Genomic DNA, 21,002 nt, shown 5'->3' on the forward strand with positions numbered 1-21,002 from the left:
CTTTGGAAAAATACGATTTAGAGTCCTTCAACTCCACACATTGACAACTAAAGACCGATGTTCTTTCAGGGACAAAGGCAAGTGAAGAGTCTTCAGTCTCAAGACCGGTGACCTTGCTGTGCAATCAGAGACTTTCCGATCATATCGCTTTTCAAAACTGTGTACCAAGTGTGCTTACAAACCCGACGGCAGAAAACGCAACCTGAAAATGGTGATTATGTTGTGGGGCATATTAAATTTGGATAGATCACACTCTTTCGAAACACTCAACAGTAGTTGAGACACCTATTTTTAGTCTAAACACGCGATTGATAATTATGCACAGAATGTAAACCTAGAATAGATTCATGCAGCAAAAATAGAATTTATTGGGGGGGCGTGGCCTGCAGCCGGAGGGTATGGTCGCTTTCTAACGCGGCTCCCGGCTCTCGCCTGATAATCTGCCGCATGTATCCGACATCTGACCGGGGACTCCTCTGAGATCGAGAGGTCCCCGACAAGAACCCGAGGTGCACATCAGGGCCACGAAACAGGGCGCAAGATCGGCGCCGTGAGAGAGAACGAGTCGGTCGTGAGGAATCCCGGTCGCGCACAAGATGGCGCCCGCCGCGGAGACCCAAAACTGAGACGCTCCGACCGCCGGTGCTGGCGGCGAGACCAGCCCGCAGAACCAGAGTCTGCCCTTCGGCTGCCGATTGGAGCGGATTAGACGACCTCTGCTGATGTTTAGGACCCGCTGCATCACCCGGGACCCAGGTGAGGAGCACTGGAAGAGAGGCTTGCAGCCGCCCATTGCCTCGGGGCGACATTTACGCGGCGCCCCGGCTTCTGGGCCTGGACATTCTGGGGCCCCGGGACCAGATCCTTCCGCCTCCCATATTGACTGTGGCCCCCGCGCCCCGACTTCCTGGCAGCCCTCCACCGCACTGGGGAGATCAGTGGCGGCATTCTATCATCTACGCTGGCGAGTAAAGTTCAGGCCCCGGGGAGATTGGCTCACTGTGCTTCACCATATCCGCGCAAAGAGTCCCAGCCTCGCACTGCATCCGACAGACTGGTGCAGCGCTCAAACGCGCGTTGGAGCCCCGGCGGCAACGGTGGGAGTACTGGCCCCTCTGTAAATAGACTTAGAGTCGGGACTGGAGGTGGTTGCTACCTGGTCTCCTTGCATGACACGGTCTGGCCCTAGGCGATCTGTGTCTCGAACTGGGACTACCTGGGACGGATCTGGAGCCCCCTAGTCTCCCCCTGCTCAACACTTATATTGGGGATATTGTACCGTGCTGAGGTGTAAGGGGCTGGTTGACCAGTTGAGCTAGACTTTTAGGGGACTTGAGCTGCGGATCTGGGACCTTTGCGGCTCTCCCCTGTGCATTCCGTGTGGTGACTCTTCTGCCAGGCCACTTGAACCGCGGCTGCGGTCGCCACCAGGAAGAGTTCCTGCCATAACTGTTCGTTTTACGTTTGCTGCTTCAGCGTGATAGTACTGAAATTCCTGATGGCGTCGTCCAAGGGGGCCAAGTCATCGACTCAGAGACAGATTAATAAACTCTCCTGGGGCTCCAAAGGCGACAACAAGGTTGAGACTTCATCCGGAGACCCGAAACTCACGTCTTCATCGCCAGGAGGAAAGTCTCCCACCCTTGAAGACGTTATGGAGGCGATCGCAGGGGTCCGGTCCTCCCTAGAGACCCGTATCGACTCGGTCAATATTGAGGTGACCCTACTAAGAGCGGACCTGCGGAAAACGGACACAAAGGTCAAGGACGTCGAGGTCAAAACTGCAGCCCTTATCGACGACACGTCCACCCTCCAGCAACAAGTTGCCCAGCTTCAGAAACAGCAGAAGCAAATGGGGGACCTCTTGGATGACTATGAAGGGAGGGCAAGACGGAACAACATCCGTATCCTGGGCCTTCCGGAAAGGATGGAGCTGCCAGCAGCGGACCTATTTGTTGAAGACCTCGTCACAAAACATCTTCAGCCCAAAAACCTCTCCAATTATTTCTCAATTGAACGGGCTCACAGGGTCCCTGGAGGGAAGGTGACGCCGCCCTCCACCCCCCCGCCCCATCATCGCGAGGGTCTTCAACTTTCGAGACCGGGATACAATCCTCCAGACGGCACACTCGGGACCGCCTTTACTCCTGGAGAACACCTGTATCATGATTTTCCCGGACTTTACGATGAAGGTGCAGGCACAAAGACGCAGCTTTCTAGAAGTCAAGAAAGCCCTCCGGGATAAACACATAAAATATTCTATGCTCTTCCCTGCCAAGCTGCGAGTGGAAATGGACGGTAAAGCCTGGTTTTTCCTATCGCCGGACGAGGTATGGGACTGGCTGGAGGGCTGGCGCCGTGTCGGGAGGTCCCCGAAGAAACGTGACTCCCCTGACGACCACCCAAGTGATAATAACCAGCCAGGAAGCCAAGAGCTGTTTACTGGAATCAACGAGGACGGGGAATGACAATTCTCTACCACAAGGGGTTTAGGAGGAGTCACAGTTCGGACCCTGCACATCTGATTTACGCACACCAGGCGGGAACTGATGGAGGTGACGAGTTGAAGCCACGTACTTCTTTCTTCCCCCAAAGGGCTCTTTCCCTTGCCCAGAACGGGCTGAAACAGTGGACCAAATTGTATCTTTTATAATATGTGAAAAAGCACTGGGTTATGTTTTTTGTACAGACTTCGCTATGTCACATTATTCTACTAGTCGTATCGGGCGAGAGGCTTCAACGGCTCACCAGGTACCCCTGATAAGGTCGGGAGGGCGACAGGCGCTCTGCCTAGTTGGGGTGTGGATAGTTTTAAATCCGCGGGCAGGTAAGCAGGGAGGGGGGATGGGAACGGGAGAGGGGGGGAACTTTTGCATTTTGTTGTTGTGTTGTGGGGTTTCATTGGCGCTTATTGCAGAGTCTTTCCTAGTCACAAGTCACTTTTATTACTGGGTCCGACCGCGGAAAATCAGCTCCTCCGAGAGTTACCTACCGCCCGAGACGTCCAGGTACCCCCTGATATTACGCCCTTAACACCGCCGAAATCTGGTCATAGACACAGGCCCCACATCCACTACCACCATGCCACATACCACTTCTAGGACCATTACGATAATGTCGTGGAATGTTAACGGTCTGGGACACAAAATAAAGCGGAGTATAGACCTTCAATTTCTACGACGCCACTCCCCGGACATAGTATTGCTGCAAGAGACACACCTGGTGGGTAACACGTGTCAAGCAATCCAAAGAGGTGGCTACAGATTACTAGTTCAAGCAGGGTTCACCTCTGGCTTCCGTGGTACGGCGATTCTTGTTAAGAAAAATCTAGCCCTAACCTACACAGCGACATGGGCCGATCCATTAGGCCGCTTTGCATTAGTTGAGGCTACCTGGGAAGGGCGCCCCCTGAACCTTGCGTCGATCTACCTCCCACCGACCCTAGGCCGAGACTCCCTCAGGGAGCTAGGCCCCCGACTACTGGGCCTGCCTGCCGGCACACTTCTCATAGGGGGAGACTTAAACATGACGATGAACGACGAACTGGATCGTCATCCTAAGCGCACCTCACATAGACATAGCACTAACCTGTCAGACTTCGTACAGGCAATGGGACTCGAAGATATCTGGCGACACTACTACCCTGACACGCCTTACTTAACACACTATTCTAACGTGCACCGAAGTATGTCCCGTATGAACTATTTTCTCTGTCCCGCAACAGACCTAGATTTCTTCACGCGACCCAAGGGCCTTCCCCGAAGTATCTCGGACCATTCTCCTATTACAGTAGAACTAACGTATCACCGCCCATTCACCCGAGGTCCATAATTATTAATCCTTGGCTCCTCCAGATCCCTGACATTAAGGACACCCTGATAGAACAGACCAAACACTATTTTGAAGAAAATGTGGGCTCAGTGGGGTCCGCAGTCACAATCTGGGAGGCGTACCTAGCGGTTATTAAGGGTGAGGCACTAGCGCTGAAAATGGGATACCTACGCAAACACTATGAACAGATCTCTCAGGCTGAGTCTGACCTCCTTAGTCTCGAAACATCGCATAATGCAGCCCCCTCGGTCGAGACAGCACGCCGCCTTAGAACCCAACAGCTTGTATACCAATCCTTGGCTCAAGAGAAGGCGCAGGCCCGCTTACTCCACACTCGACACCATATATATGAGCACGGGGATACTGCAGGAAAGATGCTGGCGTGGCTGGAGCGACGGGAACAGGGATCTAGATGGATGTCTTCTATAGTGAGGTCGGACGGGTCCAAGATCGTGGATCCACAGGCCATCGCGGAAGCCTTTGCCGACCACCTGGAAACAGTCTATATAGCGAGAGCGTACTACTCCTCGGAAGAATCCAGGCAATTGTTGGGGGGAATGCGCTTACCCACCCTCTCGGAGTCCGATAAAGAGACTCTAGACGCAGGCATAACTGTAGACGAGCTCACCACAGCAGTTTTTAGCGTTAACTCTGGCAAGGCCATGGGTCCAAATGGTGTCCCCATTGAGTTCTTGAAAGCTACGGCTCTCTAAACGGTCCCCCATCTGAAGAATATGTTTGAAGAGAGTCGAGATAGAAGTATCCTGCCTCCCGCCCAGAGGTTGGCCTCCATAGCAGTTATCCTCAAGCCTAATAAACCACCCTATATAGACCGATCTCTCTCATCAATGCAGAGGCCAAGGTCCTGGCCAAGTTACTGGCGGCTCGCCTACTCCTCATGCTTCCCTCCCTAATCCATGATGATCAATCGGGTTTACTCCCAGGCCGTAATACGGCCCTCAACCTGCGACGAGTCAATAACGTCCTAGGTCGGCAATCTACCATGCAACACGATGCCGCCATTTTATCCCTTGCCGCCACGATGGCGTTTGACTCGATCGAATGGTCCTATCTCTTTGAGGTTCTTCGTAGATTTGGCTTCGGACCCAAATTTATCCAATGGGTTCGACTTCTTTATACCGACCTATCGGGTCAGGTGCGGGTCAACAACCACACATCTCGACAATTCCGACTCCACAGGGGGACCCGACAAGGTTGCCCCCTATCGCCATTACTATTTGCCCTCACTCTGGAACCCTTGGCCCATTGGGTTCGTACAGACGTGTCCATTAGAGGCCTCCAATGGACCGACGAGATACTAGACAAAATTTCTCTCTATGCCGATGATATCCTGGTATATGTAGCCTCCCCCCGATCTTCAATTAACAGCCTCTTCCATGTCCTCACTAACTTTGGGAAATATTCGGGCTACTCGATCAATTGGTCCAAATCGATACTTTATGTGCTGCATGGCCCCCCGCCCAAGCTGCCTAAAGGGTTCACCATTACGACAGCTCCGGATGGTTTTAAGTACCTAGGTATCTTCATCACGCCGGACCCGGTGGTGTTCCTGGACCGGAATCTAATGGGCCCCCTGCGAAGGCTGCACAAGGACGTAGCACACTGGCGCTCTCTTCCACTATCGCTTCCTGGTAGAGCCGCTCTATTTAAAATGCTAGCACTCCCGCGTTTCTTATACGCCTTGCAAAACTGTCCCTTTCCAATCCCAGACTCCTACTCCTACGTCGTGGAGAGTGACATACGTCAACAGTTGTGGGACGGCGGGGCAGCCCGCATAGCCCTTCATAAACTTACCCAGGGCTGGTACGACGGGGGTATAGCCCTGCCCAATTTGCGTCTCTACTACTGGTCGTCGCAACTGGTGGCCATAAACCATTGGATTCATGGCTCCCCCCTGAATCCGGCCTACCTCCTTGACAAGAATCAGACCGGGCGGGAAGGTTACCTGGGGGCCCTGTACAGTAAACCAACCAGGAAAAGATATGTTGGGCCCATGGAACACAAGATTGCGATATGGCATAGGACCCACAAGTGTTTGGGATGGTCGCACAAAATCACCGAAGAGACCCCTCTGTGGTCGGCGCAGCAGTTGGGTTCCCTCTGTTTTTTTCAGGGTTCCGATAGATTGGGACACGATTGGGCTTTCCACAGTGGGTGACTTAGTACATAGGGGCAAGTTACTCACTTTTGCAGACCTACAATCCAAATATTCCCTCGCACCAACAGAACACTTTCCATATCTTCAAATTCCCGTCAATTCCCGTCAATTTATCTTTATTCGACTTAATAAAAAGTCATACAAAGAAATTTTAAAAAAACATAACATACAGGGAATTTTTAGAAACATTTCATAGATATTGAGATGTGACAATAAAAATTAATTACATTTCATACATATTATAATAAATCCATAAAAACAAATACAAGCGTACAAAAAGTTAAAAGGAATAATAAAGGAGCTAGTGAGTATGTTTTTTTATCCTAGCTGCAGCTACCAGGAAGTTCGCTATACAAAAAGTAATGCGCGGGTTAATCATTGATTGTAGAAAAAGCAAGGCCGGTCTCACCTGCGTGAAGCCTGCCTCCTTCAGAACTGGAACCAAATATTTTTTCCTTGGTTCTGAATAAAACCCGCAAAACATAACAAAATGCATAGTATCTTGGTCTGAAAAATGATCACAGCTGCAGGGAGGAGCTAGTTCCGGTTTTTCCCATGTTTTAAAAGAGCCTAAATGAAAATGTAACAAATTAAACCTAAATTTGGTTAAAAGGAACCTATGGAATGGGATTGTGACAAAACCAAGGTAGGGAGCTAAGGAGAATGAGTTAACAAGTAAATAATGGCCCCTAACTGCTGGTTTCACTAACTCCCTTTCCTCTCGGGATGCACGCGCCCTCCCCAAAAAGTTATTTTTAACAAATTCAATGTCTTGGGCCTTAATGTCTTGGGGAGTGATAAAGAGCTCTGGACGCCCCAATTCCGAGAATGCCTTCTGCAAATAGGCCAACCAAGGTATCTTTTTAAAATGGTCTAAAGACAAAACATCAGACATGATCTTATGATTCAATGGGAGGTCCTCGTTTAGCCACGTCTTTAACCAAAAAATCAAGGGGGCCATGTTCAACCCATCAGATAGAAAGTCTAAGCCTACCTCCATATGTATTAAGTAGGTTGGGGTTGACTGTGGCACAGAGAGGAGTGACCGAATAAATCTGTTCTCCGCTCTCTGGATTGGGTCCACGTTGACATAACCCCAAAGTGGGGAACCATATGAGGCAATGGCAACTGATTTGCTCTTGTAGATTTTTAGCAACGCTTCCATTGGCCTGGCCCCCAACCTGCCCGCAAAACCCAAGAAGGCAGACGATGATCTAATAACCGCCAACCTCTTCGCCCTCACCTGGGGGCCCCACATTCCTCTCTGATCAAAAAGGACCCCCAAGTAGGGGAACGTTGGGACTCTAGAAACCATGTCTCCTCTGCACGTAAAGGTTTTTGATCTCCTCTTACTGCTTGCTCGACCCACAACCATGGTATGTGACTTGGTAACGTTTATTTTTAAGTCGAGCTGATCCATGAATGTACCAAACGCGTTTAGTAGGCGTTGAAGGCCGACACCCGTGCGAGCAATTAGCACGGCGTCGTCCGCGTACAGGAGCGCTGGAATCTTAACTGATCCTGCACGCGGAACATCTACTTCTTCCTCCTTCAGATGTGCGCCCAAACCGTTGATGTAAATGGTAAAGAGTAAGGGGGCCAGGATGCAGCCCTGCCTAACCCCCTTAAGGGATTTGAAAAGGGCCGTGCACCTACCCTCATTTGTGACCCGTACGGCCGCAAAGAGTTCCTGATGTAGGGAAGCCATGAATCGTACCAATGCCTCGTCAATCCCCATACTCAGCAGGGTCGTCCATAGCTTAGCCCTATTCACCAAGTCGAAGGCCGAGGAGAGGTCCATAAATGCTAGAAATAAGGACCCCTCCTTGGCCACCGTGTACTTTGCTATGAGCAGGTGCAAATTAGAGCATTGTTCAATTGTACCTTTCCTTTCTCTAAACCCATACTGGATCTCTGACAACCCTCCACAGCTCTCCACATTATCCCTCAACCTGGACAGAAGAACTCTGCCTAAAATCTTCACTGAGGAGTCCAAGAGCGATATGGGCCTATAACACCCGGGATCGCCCCGCTGACCCTTTTTAAAGATAGGGACAATAGTTGAAATGTTCCAGGAAGGTGGTGTAGGGTTGTTATTAACAGCAGAAAAAACGTTAGTCAACACCTCTGCCCACAATTTTGGGGAGTGTAAGAAAAAGTCTGCTGGCACCCCATTGGGGCCCGGGGCCTTGTGCTTGGATGTGGCCAGAATGGCTTTCTCCACTTCTATACTAAGAAAGTGTATTGGGGTAGCGTCCAGGGATGCCAACGAGGCGGCTTGGGTTACCAGGTCATTATCCCCATACACATTTTTAAAATGAGACAACCACTTGTCATCTGTTATGACACAGTCCGTGGCCTCATTACTTTGATCAGAAAAGAATGGTTGTTTGATTGTCTCCCAAAATTTCCGGCTGTCCTTCAGGACAGCCGTAGATAGGAGATTTTCCCACGCTTCCCGTTTGATACTGGCCTTTCTAGTTTTAATGGCTGACTTGTAAATTTTCCTTAGTCTAGCAATATCGCCCTTTGCCCTTGGCACTTTTTTCAGGGCTGCCATCAGTGATCTGTGTGCGTTGGAGCATGCAGTATCGAACCAGCGCTTCTTGGTCGGTACTCCTTTCACTGGCTTAGCCGTGAGGTCCAGTGCCACCTGTCCACAAATTAGCTCAAAAGCCCCTATAGTCTCCCGGCCCGGGGTACGCGGATTCTGACACATCTCTACCTGTTCCTTAATTTTTGGATAGATCTCCGCATAAAAATTATCTGGGACCACCTTGGCCCACTTAACCCTCCTACCCTGATCAGTGGTGCGCAAAGTGTGATCCGGTCTCGCTTTCCCTGGGTTAGGCCCCATATAATCTCCCCAAGCCACCTCAAGTACAACGGGGTTGTGATCACTGTGGTGAGATGGCACGGTACTATAGGAGATCACCTGGTTTAAAATACCTTGCGTTATGAAGATATAATCAATTATAGTTCCTGGGCTAGTGCCAGTGAAAGTAGCCATTCTTAATCCACCCTCTAATTCAAACAAACCAAAATTAGCCAAAAAATCTTCAAGCTCCTCTCCTTCTACAGTATGTTCAAAGTGAGGTCCCTCGTAACCTTCGCCCCATTCCTTATTTTTTAAACTGCATGCTAATGTGCAGGGATGAATATTAAAATCACCTAATAAAATATACTCTGTGTTAGACTGTATGTTCTGACTGCCTGACCCTAGTATAATATCTAGGGTGGCAATATTGCTACCATTATTGTCCCTATTCCCTGAGCTATAAAAATTAATGTATAGAGACCTCCTAGTCGGGCTGATCTCTCTCTCTACGATGAGGATATTATGTGAATCTATATTGATCTGTTTTAAGGTGCCCTTCAGATCTAGGGAAAATAACATTAGCAGGCCTCCCTTGGCTCTGCCAGCGCGGCTAGGAATAGCTGCCTTGGCAAAACTAGTAAAGCCATCCCACCAGAAGTTAGTAGTAGTATCCCAGGTTTCCTGGAGGGCGATAATATTATGACTTACAACAAAACTTGACCACTCCTTATCATTACGTTTGGAATTGAGACCCGCTACATTCCAACTTAAAATCTTGCAAGTTTCTACAATATTCTTTACCACATGTGCAGTCAAGGGTACCCCCTACACTACTCTTAGGTGCGGGATTCCATCAGCCGGTAGCTTATCCACTATCTCTGCTACCTTTGTATGGTCATGAAAGATACTAATATTCTTATTAAGGACGCCACCAACGACCTCGTCAAGAGTTTGGTCAGGGACTATTTCCCTTTCAGTAACGGCTTGAATTTTACAGCCTTCCAACCTTATATCCTCATTCCTTTTTATATCATTACTGAGCCCTCTGTCCCTATCATTAGAGTTACTTGTTATACATATGTCCCTTATTCCATTTGGTGTCATGTTTAGGCAGCCCGTACGTCAATCGCAATCATTTAAGTTTGCCAGAACCCCAAACATATTTGCTGAACCAAACCCCCAATTGTGAACTGGTGCCCCTGATCCCCAACCATTTGTTACTGCGTTCCACCCAGGTAGAGGTGTTCTGGGGCGCATTGGGAAATGCTCGTCAGCCAACCAGGCTCCAAACCCATTCCCATGATTCCCACGGTCATTAACCTGATCACCCGGGCCCCACCTATTTGTTGTATTCCAGTGTAATCTAGGGGACCTAGCAAATAGCACATTCTGGTGGTCACCTGGCCCTGTGCCAACTCTATTCACTGGGCCTATACCATAGTCATCATACAGGGGTCCAAAACCCCCACCCCTTCTGTGATTTCTTGTGGTCCACCCTGATCTTAAGCCATTTGGCTGAATCGCATTTTGCTGTTCACTATAAAAAAATTTAAGGGTGAGAGGGATTATAGAGCCACTTCTTCGTTGGGGTGGCAAAATATTTGACAGGACATTTGGGAGCACGTCTGCGTTTGAAAAGATTTAACACTACGCAGTCCCCTTTAAACTTTTTTTGCCTATTCCCTATCCATGTCATCCTCCTCGCCATTACAATTTCCCCTGCCAACTGATCTTTCCCGTGATATGTCATCTTCATATTGTTTGTCAACCAATGTAACGCCTTACTTGTTAGGGATGGAATAGATTCTGTCTGGCCGGGGGTTATGGTAGGTACGTTAGCTAGAACCAAAACCAAAGGTGAAGCTTCCATTATAAATTGTGAAGGATCATCTCCTAGTGGTGGCGGTGTTGGGACAGTAGGTGGAAGTGTGGGAGCCTCACTCACTGCTTCTTGGGTGAGTGCAGCTGTAGATACCTGCCCAAGCGTGATGGTCTCTACCAGCCCTTCCTCCACTACCATTGCACCCCCATTGTTTCCTATCATGGTGTCTGCTGATTTAGAAACAAAGCTTACAACATTTTCTAGTTCTTCTACCACCTTACGCTGCTCCCCTCCCATCCTTTTCACTTCAGCAGTAAGCTTGTCAATTTTCCCGATCAGTGGTTTAATGATGGTCTTTATCTTTTGGTCTATCATGTCCGCAATCCTATTAAATAGTTTGTCGTCTATGATTTGTCTAAGGTTATCTTCCTCATGATCCAGATTTTTTCCCTTAGACTTTGGTGGGGAGGCAGTCCTTTTCCTCCCTGTACGTAGCCCCCCCCGTTTCGGCTGAGTTTTCCTGCAGGTTCTCATCGCCCTAGTCACTGGCGCTGGGGGTGAGAGTTCCTCTGCTATAAGTTCCGGTTGAGGCTCGTGGTCAGACTCAGCATTAGCCTCCACGTCAGCTAACAATTCAACACTTAGGTCTTGAATTCCATTGACAGTAAGGTTGGTATTTGGAGTATTCATACTAAGATCTTGCGAGGGTATGTCCGACATTTGTGCGCTAGTTGAGGGGCTGACTGTCAGAAGGACGGGGGATTGACTCAAGCCCAAAGATTGCCTCCTTTCGCTGTTTATTTTATTTACAACTTGGACCATATAATTGTCCATAGTGTTAAGCAACTCTGGGGCTACATTAGCCTTTTTCTTTGACATCTTCACATGTAAATTTAAGCGCTGAAAAACAACACAGACTAGAAGCAACCTAATAGGAACACGCTGCTTACTTCAGACAGCTTGCATTAGATGTAACACGGGCAGAGTGGCTGGCCCAGTCCAGTCACGGCCAGTCTCGGACTGTCTAAGACTGTCCCGCCCTTGTCCCAGGCTTCTCCCGGGCGCTTCCCGCGCGCTCCCGCGCAGCGGGACTTGGCCGTTTAATTTATATGGTCCAAGGAGGGAGAGGGAAGAGCCTGCAGGGAGAGCTGCCCAGGTGGCTTCAATGGGGGCGGGCGGGCGCTCCTGGGACAGGTAGTCCTGCGCCTCCGCCTGCTCGCAGCCCTGTAGGTTTGGTGAGCGATATTCCCCTCCGGATACAAGATGTTTTAAGGTAGCTTTTCCACACGATGCGAGACCCGCGTAGCGGGTACCGCGAGTTGCTGACACAAACGAGAGGGAGAGAGGTCAGTTCCGCTGCCACAAACAAGCTGCTGCCAGGAAAATAATTCACGAGGTATCCCACCGGTAGTCCGACTCAGCTACCTTTTCTTCAATCCAGTGAGGGAGGAGCCTGCAGGGAGAGCTGCCCAGGTGGCTTCAATGGGGGCGGGCGCTCCTGGGACAGGTAGTCCTGCGTCTCCGCCTGCTCGCAGCCCTGTAGGTTTGGTGAGCGATATTCCCCTCCGGATACAAGATGTTTTAAGGTAGCTTTTCCACACGATGCGGGACCCGCGTAGCGGGTACCGCGAGTTGCTGACACAAACGAGAGGGAGAGAGGTCAGTTCCGCTGCCACAAACAAGCTGCTGCCAGGAAAATAATTCACGAGGTATCTTCAAATCAAACATGCCCTCCTCACTGCCATCCCTGACCTCACTTCTGTACCTGGAAGTTCCCCCCTAGAGGATAGACTACTGTCAGAACCTCTCCCCAAAAAGGCCATATCCCTCACCTATCGTAAGCTTTGTAACAACATCCCCGACACCTTCCGACCCCTACAAAATAAATGGGAGGAAGACCTGGGGCTCCTAGAAGAGGAGGAATGGCGGGCGGCATTAATGTCTCCTAGGGAGTCGGCCATCAGCCATAGATTTCGACTAATCCAACTGAAAGTCCTACACCGAGCATATATGTCTGCTCTCGCACTAGCTAAAATTGGCAGGCGACCTGACACATTATGTCTCAGAGGGTGCGGCCAGCCGGGCACCTTCTATCACGTCCTATGGGACTGCCCGAGGGTGCAACAATTTTGGGAGGGAGTCTTACATAAAATGAGGGCGTCTTTGGGCACGCCGATTCCGCTATCCCCAAAAGAGAGTGTCCTTAACATATGGGGGGCCACAGACCTGAACAAATTGGAACTGCAGTGGGCAGCGCTAGCCTTCCTGTTGGCCAAATGCTCCATTGCTATGAAGTGGGGCACCCCGGAGAGGCCGCTGGTGGTGGGTTGGGTAGCTGAGCTGGATCGCTGCATGCTTGATGAAAAAACTGTGTACAAAATTAGAGGTTGCCCCACGAAATGGGATAGGAAATGGGGACACTGGAATAAGTTCCGGGGTGAACTGTGTGACTCTCCAACGCTTGAACTAGCAATGTCCCGGACTGGACCCAATTCTTGAAATGCTTCTCATGTTATAAATGTGACTACGATGTAACTAGATTCGTATATATGCTTTCTATATGTGACTGATTTATTGACTTTGCTTTCTTTGAATAAAATCTAATGTTAATAATAAAAAATAAAAATAAATAGAATTTATTGCAGAAACAACTTATGCCTGTTGAAATTTTTTTGTGAAGTAATGCCCCTTTTATTCTGTGATAAGAACATTTTATTTTGAATTTTAAAGCATAAATTAAAGGTGTGGCGAAGCAGGGGAAAGTGACTAAGCAAGGTACATCAGCTTACCTTTATCTTCATGTCGTCAGTGGCCACGGTCCCATCAGTAACGAAGCCCAATGCCATGACCTTTTCTAAAAAATGATTCAATTTTTCTTCATCGTGATTAACATTGGACCCGGATGTTTCTATTAACACGTAAAATGGACTTTCTGAAACAGGAGGAGATTAAACACGGATATAAAAGGTGGCAACAGCCATTGACAAACTTACATTGTTATCTTTTCACAACTGTATGCACTCACAACCAAAAATATTTCAGGCAATTTCATATCAGTATGCTCTCGCTATTTTAGAATATACTTCTTTTATCTCTATATATGAGTATTACCTCTTGTCATCGCTATGTAAGTGGTCCATAGCTTTCCTAATCGAAAAACAGATGAACAGGGTATTTAAAATATATATATTTACGTTTCATCAAATAAACAAAAGAAATAGATGAGATTAATAGAATATTCAAAGCCTCTGTTACAGCAGAACAATCTTCAACATTAATCCAGCGAATTAGATCAAACTGCATACGTCATATACAGCGTGGAAGCACAGGATGTGCAATGCACTTCATTATTGTTAGTACTAATTGCTAAGACACCTCCATTCTCATCGGGTTAGCCCAGTGGTTCCCAAACTGTGCACCGTGGCTCCCTGGGGAGCCATCAAGTCTAGCCAGGGGAGCCGCTCCCCAAGCACTTTAATGCATTTAATGTTGAAGGGGTTGTTGGCTTCAGTTAAACTAATTAGATTTAAACAAATGTTGTTGATGATTTGTAAGTGACATGCCTAAAGCTGTAAATGTAGTGTTTAATTGATCTCGAGCGAGATGACCTCCATATTTCCCTGGATCCCCACATTCCAACACTCCCAAAGTAGGCAGAAGATGCCTGATTTATTTTGTTAGACTTGTTAATAGTTTAATTTTTTTCCAAATGCATTTTACACCAATGCAAGTTATCAGGAAAGTTGCCTTTCTATTAAATACACTATTAAATACACTAAGTATTATTAAATATTGACATTTGTACTTGATTCATAGGTACTTCCAGTACACATTTCTTTCAGTACACATACTTCCAGACAGGTCGACTCTCTCCTTGAACACAGGGAAGTAAAACCCCATGGCATAATGATAACATTTGAAGCTAGAAAGAGGGATGTTAAAAAAAAATCTGAGGAATTTATTTCACTTGCATTGATTTGGAGGCAATTTTAGGGAGGAGATAGCAAAAATTAAGCTGTATGTGGTTAAAAAAATTGTGAGTCACCCTGCTGAGAGGGGTGTGTTGGCACGTATGACATGGGTAGAAATGGAAGTGCATGCAAATATTCTTCAAGCGCAGAAACACTTTGGCAATTGGGCCTATATCCATAGGGGTGCCATCTATCACTGTCAGTGGGTTAAAGAATTTTAAGAGGGTACTCTAAAAAAGGCATGGGCAAAAAAGTGTAACTAGGAATATTTTATTAGAAGTGCTGCCTTAGTAATACAAAACACCCTGCGTATATGATTATAATATATTCATCAGCTTCATCCCAATTATTTTCAGGGATAAAAATGCAAGTACTCCCGAGGTCGGGCTTACAACCCCGCCCTCCAACAAAAGTAACAGTGGGGAGCCACCGGCAATGGCCAATGGGTCAAGGGAGCCGCCGGTCAAAAAAGTTTGGGAACCACTGAGTTAGCCTATCAGCTGCCTCATCACTGGTCAGATACAGTCTAAGTGGTTCCCATTTGCCTCTAGGTCGCGATGTATTGCACAGAGTGATGCTGTATGTCTGATGTGTCTGCAATATATAAGCTATGGCTGCCGATCCTTTATTGAGGGTATGAGTCTTTACTCCAGCCCATGGCTACCCTCTATTTACCGAGTAATAATGCCACTGCAGCATACTTTCTGACTCCCTCAGGCATCCCCTTTACACATCCTAACAATGCAAGGAGGTGGGAGGATTTCATTGTATTTCCTGTCATGCAGTTAATATTTCACTTCCCAGTTCCCAATATCTTGCTATGTCCACGCCAAGCACATGTAGCCTGCCTTATGGTAGCTGCATGTTAACACCTAGGATAAACGTCTAGTCCCATCCTTAACAGAGCTGCTGAACTACCGTTCACCTGTTATATTTCTGTCTGGGTCTTTTTGCAAATTATTATTTTGCTCAAGAGGTAGGAATGTGCCTGCGAGGCCACCCTGTGTGTTGGGCACGATTTCACGCGGGCCACTGCTGCGTATGTAGGTGGTTCACTGGGAAAAGTGGGATAACGTTATGTATATGCTAAATTAAAATATCCAACAGGGAGATTTCCCCTTTCCTTTTAAATTGTTTCACAGTCATGAAGCTACACTCTGGGTATAGACCACCTAGCCTGACAAGATGCAACTGAGGAAATCTCTGGTAAGTATGTATTAACCATCCCAACAAGAGCGGTCATTTTATGCCAAGCCAACATCGTAAATGCCACTGTGTTCATTATTTTGGCCTCAGGAGGATCCTGGTCGCTACAGTAGTCAGCAGAATGGGGTCTGCTACATCAGCCTTGACCCCAGCATGTGGGGGCAGATGTCCACTTGGGACTAAATGAATGCATGCTTTGCCCATGCTAACAAACAGCACTGCTCAAATCCAGGCATAGAGAAACCTTCCTTTGCATAGGGAAGAGTCCTTGTACCAGCTCATATAAATCTGACAAATATCGTTCTTAATTAAAAAAAAATATAGATATATATTTAAGGGAATTGGTATTTGTTGGAAATGGGATCCCCGGCTGGCCAGGGCTTTCGCCAAAGTCAGTCAGAGACCACCACTCCCAAGTCAGGGCAAGGGAGTTACACGCCAAGATAACCCCTACTCACCCTCTAGGTAACGTGGCGCGAGCAGCAAGGCTAAACTTGGAGGCGATGTAGGCTAAGTATTTGCGCACGCACCCCCAGCAACAACAACCAAAGGCCCACCACAAAGGAAACTCCACACAAGGTTATGTAAAAATAGTCTTTGTATTATAATAAATATACATCAGATAAAACACACATCTTGTTACACTGTGCCAACAGGCACGGGCGGAATTTACAAGGGATATTGCACAGGACAGGGCCACTTGGACCACTGTCAGGGGTATCAGCACTTTTAGAACTTAGCACTTCTTAGATCATAGAATAAAATTACTGTAGCACAAAAACAGAACTTGTAACACACAACCAGTCACTACTGGTACCAGGACCTCACTAGCACCACCTGTACTAGGGAGAAAACAACCACCTACATCTCACAATACCTGTAGGGGTGTAAGAACAAAACACATGATGCATTAACATTCAGCGGTGTAAAAACAAGGCACATGACGCATAAAAACACATTCAGAGGTGCAAGCACAAGTAATTGCGCAAAACCCCCATGAGCCACAACCTGTGGCCGTCCCTAGGCCAACTAGCCTCTCTAGGGCGAGGACGCCCTGTGTCCCACAGTCAGGGGGCCTAAACGTGGCAGTTGCCCACAAAGTGCTGGGCAACTGGTGCAGGGAAAGTTAGCACAACGTTGGAGCCTCGTGGGCTCAAGAACCACCACGGTGGCACTGCGGAGCCTCTCTGGGCTCTGGACAAGAACTGGGCACTCGAGCCTCTCGGGGCTCTAAAACAACTGATTGCCCCCTAGGGCCTTCGTGGCTCTGAGCAGACAGGATGACCCCCTGAGCCTCTCTGGGCTCGAAGCAAAAAGAACTGGCACCGAGCCTCTCTCTGGGCTCTGCAACAAATTGCGGGGATGGAGCCTCGTGGGCTCTAAAGCAATATATGCCCCACTCGTTGGAGTCCCGCTCGGGGGACTCAGAATCAATAATTGGGCCCAAGAACCTCTCAGGCTCAATCTAGGGATGCCCCCGAGGTCATGGGAGCGGCCCGCTGCCAACGGGGCCGCTCTAAGCACACCAACCTGCCCACTGCACTCCTCTGGGCATAGGAGCGACCCGGAGCCCGCCCGCACTCACCGGCTGTCTGAGGCGGCGGCTCCTCGTGGCGTCGGCTCCTCTCTGCTGGGCTCTTCTGGGGGCGGTGGCAGGGCTCTCTCCTCGGGAGAGCCTCGCCGGAGGACGGTTCCTTCCTCTTCTCGGCAGGAGCGCGGGGTGGCCTCCCGTCCGCTTCCTGGTTTCTTCCTCACTCCTCTGCCCAATCACCGCACAGGTCGCCCGGCGAGCCTCCCGCAGCCTGAACCAATGGCAGCGCGGCTCCCGGGTGACGTCAGCGGTGGTTCTTTCGGCGTCTCCTCGGCTTCTCCGCGCACCAGGGCTGCGGCGGTGATTTTTCACGAGCAGAACGGCATTTTTAAAATAACGCGAGGTAGGTACTCGCTCTGGACAATAAAAACGGCCACAGGTGCGGCGTGGGCAGCCGCAAACACACCACAACACGCAGGGTGGGCACCTGCTTTCCAAAAGTAAAGCGCCCCTCAGCGCTAAATGCAAAATAAAGCGCTCGTAAGCGCTAGAAGGGGAAAGCAAAGCGCTCCCAGCGCTATCAATCCAGTACAGCGCCCCCAGACGCTATAGGACAACAAAGTCCAGTAAAAAAGGTCCTTCAGCAAGGCACGGGGGCAAGGCTGGGCCCAGAGCCAGCACACTGGGTCTCCAGGCAGGGAGACACCCCAAGTGGCGGTCCTCTGGCCCAGCAGCAGCAACAGCCCCCTCAGGATCCTGGCAGAGAACAACTTCAGTGGGGACACAGCCCCATTTTTATACAGTATTTCCCTTTGTCTGAGATGCAGGGTGGGGGGAAAACCAGTTTCAGCTGGCTTTGGAGCACTCTTGATGGCCCAACCACCCATTTCTTTCACTGGGGAGGCTAGGGTCGTTAGACACACCACAGGGGGGCGGAGCCAGCATTGTGTGGGGAAAACCCAGCCCATCCAGGACACAGGTACACTCCTCCCACACATCACTCATGCTAATCTCCCACTCACCACCGGGCAAACCCATCCAGACTTCCTGGAGCCTGGCATGCCAGCCAGCTCCAGCCAATCACGCTCCATCACCCTCACAGCACATGCACACATATCTCAATGTCCAGAAGTAACACTTCCCTTCTAGACACATACATGCCGCAGACACCATCTCGCAGCATTCACTCTCACGAGTTTACACATACTAAACTCGAGCCTGCACTCCCCACGCATCAGGAACTACCAGGGACACACACATTCCCCATGCATTCCTATGGGAGGGCAGGCCAGCCATACTACACGCACGCACTTTCACTCTGGGACCCAGGGGAAAGTGCGCAGAGACCCAAAAATCACTGACACGGGGTCACACATAAGGCAAAAAGTTTAGGGGCGAACCTGCCCTGCGGGCCAAGTCCAACACAACCCCCTTCCAGCCAAAACGCAGGGGAGAACAATCACCACCGTGATGGACTTCCCTGCTTGGGGCGATAGAACACGGACGCAGGCCCGCCACTGCCGGGACACCCTCCTGTTCTATGCCACGGTGAACCCCTAGGGTTCCTTCTAAAGCTACCGTAAGGACCAGCTGGGCTACCCCACTGGTACTCCTCAGCTGTTTGCGGCCAGGACCAGGCCCTAGGCCACCCAGGTGCCACTGGTTCCTGCCTACTCACGAAGTGGGGGGTAGTAACCCCAGGCCCATAGTAGCCATTCTCCACTCCTCCTGTCTGCAAGACAGGGCTAGACTGCCACTGGTTCTCCAGCCTAGGGTCTACAACCTCAGGTGGACCAGGAGTCTCAGGGAAGGCGCTCCTCCCCTTTCCTCTTCTTTTAGGGCTCCTCCTCCCCGTGCGAGGGGGATACCTAGAACGCCATTCCAACCCAGGGTTTAACCCCTCAGGTTGCATCGGGGTCAGAGGTGGGCTCTCCCACCCTCTGCACCCCCTTCCAGAGGTCTGCCCTCTCCCACCTGGAGAAGTTCCTCTGGAAGAAGAACCGGTCAGGACACTGGTTACAGTCGTCCTACCCTTCAGGTCAGGCTGATCCTGAACCTGGCCATCCAACCTCCGGTCTAAAACCTTTGGTGGAACAATTGCCTGGCACTCCAGGACTTCTGGGGATTCACACGCAATCCCCCTGAGGTTAACAACTGACACATCTGTTGTGTGACTGTCTGTCTGGCGCAGATCTCCCGCCCTCTGTCCACCTGACAGTGCGGGACGATCCCCCAGACCAGAAGTGGTGCCACCCGGGTCCCTCCAAGAAGATCTAGCCCAACTGGCTAGTCTCTGGTCCACTGGTGCATCCACTGGGAAACTCATCCCCCAATCACTCCTCACGCTGGACTCCTGTACCCTCCCTACCGGAGCGGTACTGCCAGCCTCTAGAACCACAGGAGCTCTGGTTACAGACGCTCCAGGTCCTCTACTCACTAGGAGATCCTCCTCAAATGGGCTAACAGGACAGCCTAGGTCCCCAACCTGGTGTTCCCTCAAGAAACCACCCAGGCTCTGAGACAGGGCTTCGGGCCTCTGGGGGCTCTCAGCCACCCACTGACTCCTGCTCCACTGAGCCAGGCAGTCAGCCCCTACACCCTTCTCACTATACTGGGACCTAGCTGGGCTACACTGAGCCTCTTCCACCACGCTGGGCTGGAAGATCCCTGACCCACTACTTTCGGAGTCACTCACCAATGACTCTACAGAACCTCTGGCCCTTTCCCAGCGCTCTGCTTCCTCAGCAAGCGTGTCTGGATCAGTCAACCCATAGTCCAACAGGTGTTGTCGCAACCCTGGCAAACAACTACTGAGCACCTGCTCTCTGAGAACCAGATCAAACAGTTTTACAAAATCACATTCTGTGTGAACCGATGACCAATCAGACAGTGCATCTTGACATTCATCCACAAACTCTCCCCAAGACTGGTGAGACAGTTTCATACTGCCCCTGAATCTCAACCTATACTCCTCCTCTGGGGAAACAGGTACCAGACTGGGGGAACTGGGACTGGGATTTCCTATACTGGAATCTAAATAGCTGCCACCACTGGACTCAACCCTCCCTGGGGGATCCAGAACATTATGACTGCGGTCAGGGGATAATCTACCCTCCCGAGCTACTCTCTCTCTGGCAAAGGCCCTCTCAGCCTCTGCAATCCGCTCATTCACACCCAACTGCGCCATCTCTCTGGCATGCTCTAACCTGAGCTTTTCCATGGCCAGCTGGTGCTCCCTCTCTTCTCTCCTATCCAACCACACCTCTGGGGACAGGGAAAGGGATGGGGTGCTACATCTGACACTGGACCCAGCAAGGGACTCCCTATCTAGGGGATACTCGCTCTCTGCTGGCGCCCACCCACTGTCAAACTCACTCTCCACATCAGACTCTTCAGGGCTCCCCTCAGGCCCACCACCCTCCTGGTGTGCGGCCCGGGCCCTCTCTCTCTCTCTGTGCTCACGCTCCCAGTCACTCTTCTGCCACAGGATCATGTTATCCCTAAGCTTGGACTGGGTGTCTGACTCACTCACTGGGATGTCTCTCTCCTTACATAACCGTACCAACTCATGCACACTGTACTTAAACAGGCCACAAAGGTTAAAAGGCGATTCCATCTTGACAGGATGCTCACAGACACGTGCA

At 49.9% G+C, this 21,002-nt stretch overlaps 1 protein-coding gene across 8 annotated transcripts in view; it reads right to left on the minus strand.

Annotated features, from left to right (window-relative positions):
- Window positions 1-21,002, minus strand: part of D2HGDH (D-2-hydroxyglutarate dehydrogenase) — a 1,118,641-nt gene that overhangs the window by 96,720 nt on the left and 1,000,919 nt on the right. For all 8 annotated transcript variants that reach the window (XM_078665666.1, XM_078665667.1, XM_078665671.1 and 5 more), the window contains one exon: window positions 13,440-13,582. In XM_078665666.1, the coding sequence (XP_078521792.1) occupies window positions 13,440-13,582 (143 nt within the window). The remainder of the gene's footprint in view (window positions 1-13,439; window positions 13,583-21,002) is intronic.

This window comes from Lissotriton helveticus, chromosome 11, assembly GCF_964261635.1.
Source record: "Lissotriton helveticus chromosome 11, aLisHel1.1, whole genome shotgun sequence".
In the NCBI taxonomy this organism is placed as follows: Eukaryota; Metazoa; Chordata; class Amphibia; order Caudata; family Salamandridae; genus Lissotriton; species Lissotriton helveticus.